This window comes from Octopus sinensis, linkage group LG25 (assembly GCF_006345805.1).
Source record: "Octopus sinensis linkage group LG25, ASM634580v1, whole genome shotgun sequence".
In the NCBI taxonomy this organism is placed as follows: domain Eukaryota; kingdom Metazoa; phylum Mollusca; class Cephalopoda; order Octopoda; family Octopodidae; genus Octopus; species Octopus sinensis.
Window position 1 is genome coordinate 7,297,708 of NC_043021.1, and position 11,242 is coordinate 7,308,949.

Below are 11,242 nucleotides of genomic sequence, written 5' to 3' on the forward strand. Positions count from 1 at the left end.
CCACTTAGTACCGTGAGCTATTTGGACAATCTGCCCGATGTGTCTATACCTCAATACAGCACTGTGTGTGAGAGAGAGATGGCTAGGCCGCAGGTGGGACTGTGTGGTAAGAAGCTTGCTTCCCAACCACATGGTTCCGGGTTCAGTCCCATTGCTTGGCACCTTGGGCAAGTGTCTTCTACTATAGCATCGGGCCGATCTAAGCCTTGTGAGTGGATTTGGTAAACGAAAACTGTAAAAAGCCCGTTGTAATATGTGTATGTATGTATATGTGTATATATATATATATGTTTGTGTGTGTCTCTTTGTGCCCTTGTTTGACCCCACCACCACCACTTGACAACTAGTGTTGGTGTGCTTACGCCCCCGTAACTTAGAGGAGGAAAGAATAAGCGCTACGCTTAAAAAAAAAAAAAAACAAATCCTGGGGTCGATTTGTTCATATAAAACATTTCAAGGCGGTGCCCCAGCATGGCCGCAGTTAAATGACTGAAACAAAATACTATATATACATACAGCGAGGGAGAGAGAGAGAGAGAGAGAGAGAGAGAGAGAGAGAGAGAGAAAGAGAGAAAAAGGAGAGAGATAGAGTGAAAGAGGGATAGAAAGAAGAGGGGAAAAGAGATGGAGAAAAAGAAAGAGGTAGAGAAAGAAAGAGAGATTTGGAAAAATAAAACTGCGTTAAAAAAATCGTCGAATACCACAACAAAAAAAAAATTAACAGCAGCAGCAGCAGCAGCCAGAGGCGTAGCGTGGGTTTTGGCACCCCTCTGTGGTGCCCCACCCCAACCGGCATTACGCTACTGACAACACCCAAGGGGGTATCCTCACTACATGGTCGCTCGAACTTTTATCCTTTAATCAGGAAGTGCAATACCTACAAATAACAGAATCTCCAAGAATGATAGGGAAAAAATAGAGAGAGAGAGTGAGAGAGAGAGGGTGAAGGGAGGAAGCCAAACCGGAGATCGAATTCGAAAGTTTGCCACATTGGACATCGCTATTCCAGGTAGTGGTATCGCACTGGGCGGGAATTGAACTCAGAAGTAAGGAGCTGGAATAAATACTGTCGTGTCTTTGTCCGACAATTTTTTGACACATGCACAGACTTGCAGAAATTTCGGCAAAGTGGTTGGTCGATTAAATTGCTCCAGTTTTTGACTGGTGCTTCGACCCCAAGTATTAGGGGTCAAAAGTCGACCACAGCAAAACAGAGCTGTGGTTAATACCATAAAGTATTGGGTTTGACAATAACGTTTCGGTAAGGTAAGCCACCCCAAGGAAGAACACGATTAAAATGAAAATAAAAAAGGCATATTCCCCAGCATGACCACGTACCGCTGGTTGTAATTAATATTTTATATTGTAGGGTACAAGACCTGGAATTTGAGGGGAGAGGGATAGTCGATTACATCGAACCCCAGTGCTTGAATGGTACTTAATTTAGCGACCCCGAAAGGATGAAAGGCAAAGTCGACTTCGGCGAAATTTGAACTCAGAATATAAAGACGGACGAAATACCGCTAAGCATTTTACCCATCGAGCTAACGGTTCTGCCAGTTCGTCGCCTTCTTACTCGTTGTAATAAATAAAAGATAAGAAATTGTAAATTTTACCTTTTCCTTGGCCAAGTTTCTCGGTTATAAAAGTGCTTGCCTTGTTCGTAAAAAGATCCGGGTTGGTGATAAAGGCCTCTTTGAAATTATTGTAGCCGTTTAGAAAGATGAGCATCTTGTTGCCCACGTGCAGGCTGAAGATGTCACCGTAACGTTTGCGTAACTGAGCCAGCACCTCGGCCAGGTCGGAGCTGGAGAACAGCACAGTGCTACCAACAATCGGTATGCGGGGCGGTCCCGGAGGCAAACCTTCCAGTCGCTGTTTCCACACGCTTAACAGCAGGCCGAGCGTACCCAGGAAAATAATGAGTGTGGTGAGATCGGGTGGTGTGGGAAAGGTAGACTGCATCTGTGAATTTTCGACCAGCGGTTCCATGCTGGTCTGTGCGGCGGCTGCGCTGCTGCTGACAATGCTAGCGATAAAGGCGATATTGGGCGCTGGCGATGATGAGTGGTCAACACCAGCTACCACGCGCTGATGGTTGGCGGGTGACACAGTCGTGTTGTACATATATAGGGCCGTACTGGAAAAAGCTCCAACAATATAACGAACCTGCTGAGGTTACGTTCGCCTTTATATCGTTTCCACCGGACGTGTAGGCAGGCAGGAGTGTGCTTTTGCAGAGTTCAGAGAGAAAGAAAGGCGGAGAAGGAAAAAAAAGTTACAGAGTTCGTTTTCAGCGAATGTATAAACAGTTAATAAAGTATAATTTGGTTTTCACCTACTAAGAGTATGCACATACGTTGTACATAAATGTATAGTTTGCTTTCGCAGATGGAACTTATGTATACAGTTTGTATACACCGACGGAACGTATGAATATTATAGTTTTCTTCGAACGTGTGTAAATTGTAAGTTTTGCACCGAACGTTTGTATACAGCTATTTTTTTATGTTTGCCGTCAGTGTGTATGCATATATGTTCGTATATAAATAAAACGGTTTGTTTTTCAGAGAATATGTATATATATATATATATATATATATATATATGTATGTAAACTGTTTGTCTTCACTGTATATTATAATATAATTTACTATACTGTAATATACTATGCGTGATAAGTGCTTGTCTTTCGGCTGTGTAAGCGAATGTCTTGTCTTGTTTTCTTGTTGATTCTATCCTCTTAAAAACTGTTGATAAGTTTTTAATTATTGCAGGACGGAGTGGAAGAGATGTACGAGTAGCGAAGTGATTAGGGTAAGATTGGAATTGTGGAGTGAACAAGTTAGAGAAGAATTCTTGTTTATAAAGCACAACCTGAGGTGCGGGGAGAGATAAGAAACAGAGATAGATAGATAGATATAGAGAGCGGATAGCGGTGGGGGGTGAGGAGAGGGTAATAGAGTATGTGTGTGTGTGTGTGTGAGAGAGAGAGAGAGATGAGATAAAAGTAACAGGGAGGGAGGGAGAGCGAGAGGTAGGGAGGAGAGGGACGAGAGTTAAATGAGGAAAAGGAGGTGGTGATGGTAGAGGGGGAGAAGGCTGGCTCTCACTCCGGAGGTTGACCGGTGTATTTTACCTGTACAGTTAAGAGGACAGAGTCTAATACAGCATACACACACACACACACATATACACAAATAGTACATACTCCCACATGTATACCACGCATTACGTCCATACACATTCACGCAGCAGCAATATACGGCGGTATATACACACACACACACACATATATATATATATGCATATATACACATAGCAGTTCATACATAATACACATACATAAAGTTGGACACATAACAGCATGTGCACACACACACACACACACACACATGAATGTACATATAGTAGCACGTACGGCAATGTTTACACTCGTTCACACAGCGGTACATATATTCACACTTATTGACAGCACCACACGCACATACAGCAACGCATCCACACACACACACAAACACACACACACACACACACACATGCACACACTCACATACACAGACACATCCGCATACACACAAGTATACATACAGTGCACACATACACGCACAACTCTCACACCCCCTATTCAATTATACGCATACTATAGTAAATTGTACACCCACATAAATATTAGACGCACTCACACACATAAACACACACACACACCACACACACACACACACACACACATAAACACACACACAATCAGCTCTTCATGTACAAATAGTACACACATACATAGTTATTTTACACAAAAATCACATACAGCGATGCATACATACACACATACAGCGATACATATACACACACACATACATCCACATGTACATACCTACATACATACATACACACAGGCATAACAGCGATACATACATGCATACACACACATACATAGATACATGCATACATATGTACATACATACAAACATACGTATACACATACCTACGCACACAATAAATACAAACATACATATATGTGTAGCTACACACAGACATTCGCACGCGCACGCACGCACACACACGCGCGCACACACACACACACACACACACACACACACACACCACACACACACACATGAATGTACATATAGTAGCACGTACGGCAATGTTTACACTCGTTCACACAGCGGTACATATATTCACACTTATTGACAGCACCACACGCACATACAGCAACGCATCCACACACACACACAAACACACACACACACACACACACATGCACACACTCACATACACAGACACATCCGCATACACACAAGTATACATACAGTGCACACATACACGCACAACTCTCACACCCCCTATTCAATTATACGCATACTATAGTAAATTGTACACCCACATAAATAATTAGACGCACTCACACACATAAACACACACACACACACACACACACGCACACATAAACACACACACAATCAGCTCTTCATGTACAAATAGTACACACATACATAGTTATTTTACACAAAAATCACATACAGCGATGCATACATACATACATACGTACGCACAGCGATACATAGATGCATACATACACACATACAGCGATACATATACACACACACATACATCCACATGTACATACCTACATACATACATACACACAGGCATAACAGCGATACATACATGCATACACACACATACATAGATACATGCATACATATGTACATACATACAAACATACGTATACACATACCTACGCACACAATAAATACAAACATACATATATGTGTAGCTACACACAGACATTCGCACGCGCACGCACGCACACACACGCGCACACACACACACACACACACACACACACACACACACACACACACACACACGTCATTATCGCTGATTTTCCACGCTTTCTACTCGAACAATTAGTCAAACTTAAAATGTGATGGTTGTTGTTTAGCCCCCGGCCAGCCCTGAACGCGCAGATCCGTCATAAATATATTCCAGTAATTTTTTTTGCCCTATGTACTGAGGATCCAGGCCCATATTTTCCAATGTGGCCCTCCCCCCTCATTTTTATGTTATAGATGGCTGCAGAATGCATTTGAAGGGAGATTTGGCTGTTATTTTTAGCTAGTCAAGTGACCACGTAGAAGCTTAGTATTTGGTTTCATGTTGCAAATGGTAGAGATGGTGGTGGTGGTGGTGGTGGTGGTGGTGAGCGTAATGTGCTGTTGTTGCGGTGGTGATGGTGGTGGAGGGCGATTTTGTTGATGTTGTTGGCGGCGGTGGTGGTTGTTGATTGCGGTTAGGGTGATGGTGGTTGTGGTGGGAGCGGTGATGCTTACGGAGATGTTTGCAATGGTTTGTGGTGACGTTGGCGGCGGCGACAGTGGTGGTGGTGGTGGTGGTGGTGGTAGTAGTAGTGGTGGTGGTGGGGTGGTGATGGTTGCAGAGGTGATAGTTGTGGTCGTATAGGTGGTAGTACTGGTATTGGTCCTGATTGTGGTGATGGGTAGAGTTAGTGGTAGTGGTGGTGGTGATGGTGGTGGTGGTGGTTGTAGCTGTGATACTGGTGAAGGAAGTGTTGATGATGATGGGAAGTGGTTGCAGTGGTGGTTGTGGTGGTGCCAGTGATAGCAGTAGTTGTTCTCGTGGGTCCGTGGTATTGTTATTTAACCCCAGGTCAGCCTCGATCAAGCAGACCTTTGATCACAGAAACATGTTTGAAGATGTGGCCATCCCACCTTGTATATCAAACACTGAATTGGGAAACGTATTTTCCCTCGTTTTTCTAAGAAAGGGTGTGATTTGGGGGAATTTGGCGTCTATTTCTAGCAGGCTGCATGACCACTTAGAGGTGTTTCCTCTGTTGTCAAGTAGCAGCGATACTTGTAGTAGTAGTAGTAGTAGTAGTAGTAGTAATAGTAGATGTGATGTATTTTAGCCCTAGTTCAGTGTCCTGATCAAATAAAACTAACTTTGCGGCCATTCTGTGGCACCGTCTTACAGAATTTTTAGTCGTACAAATCGATCCCATACTTTTTATTTTTATTATTATTATTTAACCCTGGCACTTTACTCCATCAGTCTATATTTTGCCGAACCGCTAAGTTTCGAATACGTAAACACAACCACGCTGGTTATAAAGCGATGGTGGGGGATAAGCACAGACACGTGCGTGCGACGTACACACACCGCACACACACTGCATACACACATACACACAGAACGGGCTTCTTTCAGTTTCTGTCTACCAGATCCATTCACAAGGCTTTGGTCGACCCGAGGCTATAGCAGGAGACACTTGCCCAAGGTGTCACGCAGTGGGACTGAACTATGTGGCTAGGAGGCAAGCTTCTAACCACACAGCCATGCCTACGCCCATGATCATAGATTGTAGGGTTCGTAGGGTCACGGCATTCCAAGAACCACATTATCTAATGTTCCGTCGTTTCCATTTCTTTTTCGACAGTAGGTATGATTTGAGGGAGACATAGCTGCTCTTTCTAGTTGTCCAAACAACCACATAATGATTCTTTTTGTTGTGGCCGCCTTTGTTGTTGTTGGTTGTAAAGGGGAAACATTGTACTTAGTAGTAGTAGTAGTAGTAGTAGTAGTAGTAGTTAGTAGTAGTTAGTAGTAGTAGTTAGTAGTAGTAGTAGTAGTGGTGGTGGTGGTGGTGGTACTACTAGTAGTAGTAGTAGTAGTTAGTAGTAGTAGTAGTGGTGTGGTGGTGGTGGTGGTGGTGGTGGTGGTGGTAGTAGTAGTAGTAGTAACGTTATCTTTATATTTCGTTTTTAAGCTTTCTTTTTTATTTTTTATTTTTATTTATTTATTCCATATCCTCCACCGCTGCCTCCCCACCTCCCGTCCCTCGACCACCTCCTTACGTCGTTCGAACTTGAAAACCTCGCCTCAAAACAAACATTCGAATAAACAATGTAAAATGACAACCTCTCCCCTCTTAAAAAATAAAATAAAATAAAATAAAATAAAATAAAAAATAACACCGAAATTCCTTTTAGAGCAGAGTAATTCTTCTCCCTTTGCTTTCTCTCTCTCTCTCTCTCTCTCTCTCTCACGGACTCTTTCCTTCCCTCGCTTTTTCTTCTCTCTCTTTAAATAGTTCAGTCATGTTCCATATATGTGCGTTTGTGTGTGTGTATATATACATGTATATATGTGTCTGATACACACACACACACACACACACACACACGCACATATATATATGCACACACACAAATATATATATATATATATATACACGCACTCACGCACACGCACACACGCGCGCGCGCGCGTATGTCCCTTCTAATCTTTCTTTTTCTCGTCTACTTCTCCTCTTCCTCCTATCGTTTTCCTCTTTCACTTCTTGTTGCTTCCGTGTTTATTTTAAAAATACCACCACCTCCTCTTACACCTCCCCACCACCGCCACAGCCACTGCTGCCGTCACCACCACCACCACCACTACCATCACCGCTATCGCCGTCGTCTTCAGATGCCATAAAAAGAATATAAATCGTCGAAGGTTGCCCCCTACCTTCCACACTACCTCCCTAACCATGCGCTGCCCCTTCGCACTGAGTTTACACCACAACACACACTGCCGTATACTACTACAATTCTATAACTACATAACAACTCATCACACACTTGCTCTATACTACAACATACACTACATCACTGCAACGCACACAACACTACTCCACAACATTCTACACTACACCGTTACATACACTACTTCACAACACCGCTACATACACAACACATTGCACCACTCTGCAACAAAACAGACAATTCACTGCATTTATTCCTACACAACACAACCACTACAACACACACTGCTTTATACAACAGTATATATACTACAATACATTCTGCACCGAACTTCAAAACATGCTACACTATACATACACAGCTGTGTGGTTAAGGAATTCACTACGTAACTACGTGGTATTGGGTTCGAACCTACTATGTGGTACCTTGAGTAGGTATCTTTTGCTACGGTCCAATGTCTTTTAAATAAAATTGGGTAAGTAAAAACCTCGTGGAATCCCGTCGGTTTCTCTTCTTAGGAGAGGGATTTAATCTGGTATTCCGTTTAACATCATTACGTGACATTTGAGTATCTTTGGGTACCTTTGGATACATTTTGTTGAGTTCACTTTATTGTAAGGATCCAGGTTAGTAGTCTGCTTTAAGGATACCTCTCTCTCTCTCCCTTCTTACTCCTGCCCTATTCCACTTGTTATGGACACCCCGAATAAGGATGTGGGTACTCCACTTCCCCCTCGAATTAAACCATTAAAATAAGTACTGCATTTCAGTGCATATTACATTCTAAACCAGAGGTTCACAGCCGGGGTCCATATAAGATTTTGTTGTTAAAAATTATGTGCACTAAAATAGGTTATATTTCTACGATACCCAAAATATTAAATTTTTTTTTTAATACCATTCCTAATAATATTTGGTTTCTTATTTTTTTTCACGAGGCCAGCAATTTGGAGGAGAGGGAAGTCGAATACGTCGATTCCAGTGCTTGACTGATACTTATTTCATGGAACCCCCAAAAAATGGAAGGCAAAGTCGACATCGGTGGAATTTGAACTCATAACGTAAAACAGACGAAATGCTAATAAAGAATCAAGATTTGTAAAACAGACGAAATGCTGACTAAGCATTTTACCCGCAGTGCTATCGACTCGCCCAGCTTACAATTCCTAATAATATTTTATTATAAATTTCGTCCGTCCTTGCGTTCTGAGTTTAAATTCTCCCAAGGTCAATCGACTTTGCTTTCATCCTTTCGGGGTCGATGAAATAAGTACCAGTTCAGCACTGGAGTCGATGTAATCGACTTAATCCCTACTCCGAAACTGCTGGCATTGTGCTAAAATTTGAAACTAACATCTAATTATGAATTCTAAGGCGGCAAACTGGCAGAATCATTAGCATGCCAGGGAAAATGCTTAGCGGTATGTCATCCGACTTCATGTTCCGAGTTCAAAATTCCGCCGAAGTCGACTTTGCTTTTCATCCTTTCGGAGTCAATAAAATAAGAATCAGTTGAGCACTGGAATCGAAGTAATCGTCATACTTGCCGATCTCTTTTAAAGACAAGAGACAAAGGGTTCCATCGCACATTAGGAGTCATACTACTACATGTTATTCAGCAAGTCCAAGAGAATCTGGTGTGGACAAATTCCTAGATACTAGCGTGAAAATATGGTATGGCAGTCACAAGAAGCACAATGTGTGTGTGTGTTGGGGTGGGGGAGAGAATCACTTGCTTAATAAACATATATTTAGTCACCTCCGTGAAGGCGCATGGTTCAGTGGTTAGATCGTCGGGTTCACAATCATGAGGTAGTGAGTTCGATTCCGAGATCGGGCTGTGTTGTGTTCTTGAGCAAGACACTTTATTTCACGTTGCTCCAGTTCACTCAACTGTAAAATTGAATTGCGACGTCACTGGTGCCAAGCTGTATTAACATTCGCCTTCCCTTGGATAACAGCAGTGGCACGGAGAGGGGGGAGGCTGGTATGCATGGACAACTACTGGTCTTCCATAAACAACCTTGCCCGGACTTGTGCCTCGGAAGGGAAATTTCTAGGTGCAATCCCATGGTCATTCATGACTGAAGTTGTCTTCCCTAGTCACCTCCGTGAACATATTGCCTATAAATAAATTACAGAATCTCCCGGAATTGACAGTGAGGATTCAGAAAACATTACGATTGGTCCTTTTTATCAATCATCAGAGTGGATTATCTCAATCATGAATGTGGATTATCTCAATTTTCAACTCTCGAAATGACGCAAGCTAGTTGTTATAAAAAGGTTACGATAGTAAAATCATTTACCTCATTGTGTAAAATTATATATATATAGGCGCAGGAGTGGCTGTGTGGTAAGTAGCTTGTTTACCAACCATATGGTTCCGGGTTCAGTTCCACTGCGTGGCACCTTGGGCAAGTGTCTTCTACTATAGCCTCGGGCCGACCAAAGCCTTGTGAGTGGATTTGGTAGACGGAAACTGAAAGACGCCCGTCGTATATATGTATATATATATATGTGTGTGTGTTTGTGTGTCTGTGTTTGTCCCACTAGCATTGCTTGACAACCGATGCTGGTGTGTTTACGTCCCCATTACTTAGCGGTTCGGCAAAACAGAATAAGTACTGGGCTTACAAAAGAATAAGTCCCGGGGTCGAGTTGCTCGATTAAAGGCGGTGCTCCAGCATGCCCGCAGTCAAATGACTGAAACAATTAAAAGATAAAAGATAAAAGATAAAAGATATGTTTACATGTTCCATTAACGTATGTATATGTATGTTTGTGGTGTGTCGGAGGGTGGGGTGAATATGCATGTATATAAATATTGGGTTGGCCAAAAAGTCTGTTCTGTTTTTGTCGACACTAAACTTCAAGCACATTAATAAGTAGCTAACGTCGGTCTACTCCTTGCACATCTACACTCGCTAGATACTTAACATTTCAACACTATTCAACGCAAACTTTCAACGAAACAGGTTGCATTTTGCATGCTTGGGAGAATCAAAACGAACATTATCAATTCCTTGTACATTAAAAAAAAATTTTTTAATGGCAAGGAAGCGGCGAAAACCGGTAGAAAGATATGCGCTGTGTTTAGAGAGAATACTGTTATGGAACGTGTGTGTCAGAGGTGGTTTTCAAGATTTCAATCGGGAAATTTTTCAGTTGAAGATTAACCTTGCTCTGGTCGGTCAAAAGATTAACAGCGACAAAATGAAGAAGCTAGTCGACACCAACCTTCGTTAAACGACCAGGATAAATGCAGATAACATTTTTCTGGTTGAAATACACCGAAAAATGGCGACACAGCAGTAAAAAAATCGTAAAAAATTGGATTTTCATAGAAAAAAAGCACCTTTTTGATGTAAATAATTTTTGGTGTTAACATGATCCGATTTGAATTTTTTCTTCTACGGAAGGAAGAGCAAGCCTTCTTCTAACATACTCTCAATTTTGGTCAACTTGCACCGCAGGGTCTCAGAGGAGATAGTGTTAGTTGAAGGCTACCAAACCTGCCATACACAGACAACTTCAGCTTTATATATATATATATATACGACGAGCTTCTTTTAGTTTCCGCCTACCAAATCCACTCATAAGGCTTTGGTCGGCCCGAGGCTATAGTAGAAGACACTTGCTAAAGGTGTTACACAGCGGGATTGAACCTGGAACCATGTGGTTGGGAA

General features: G+C 42.2%; 1 protein-coding gene across 1 annotated transcript in view; it reads right to left on the minus strand.

The window, feature by feature from the left end:
- Nucleotides 1–2,856, minus strand: part of LOC115224293 (cytochrome P450 2J5-like) — a 35,054-nt gene extending 32,198 nt beyond the window's left edge. Inside the window, exon 1 of the mRNA XM_029795119.2 lies at nucleotides 1,617–2,856. Within this exon, the coding sequence (XP_029650979.1) occupies nucleotides 1,617–2,127 (511 nt within the window). The 5' untranslated portion in view covers nucleotides 2,128–2,856. The remainder of the gene's footprint in view (nucleotides 1–1,616) is intronic.
- Nucleotides 2,857–11,242: the final 8,386 nt, after the last annotated feature.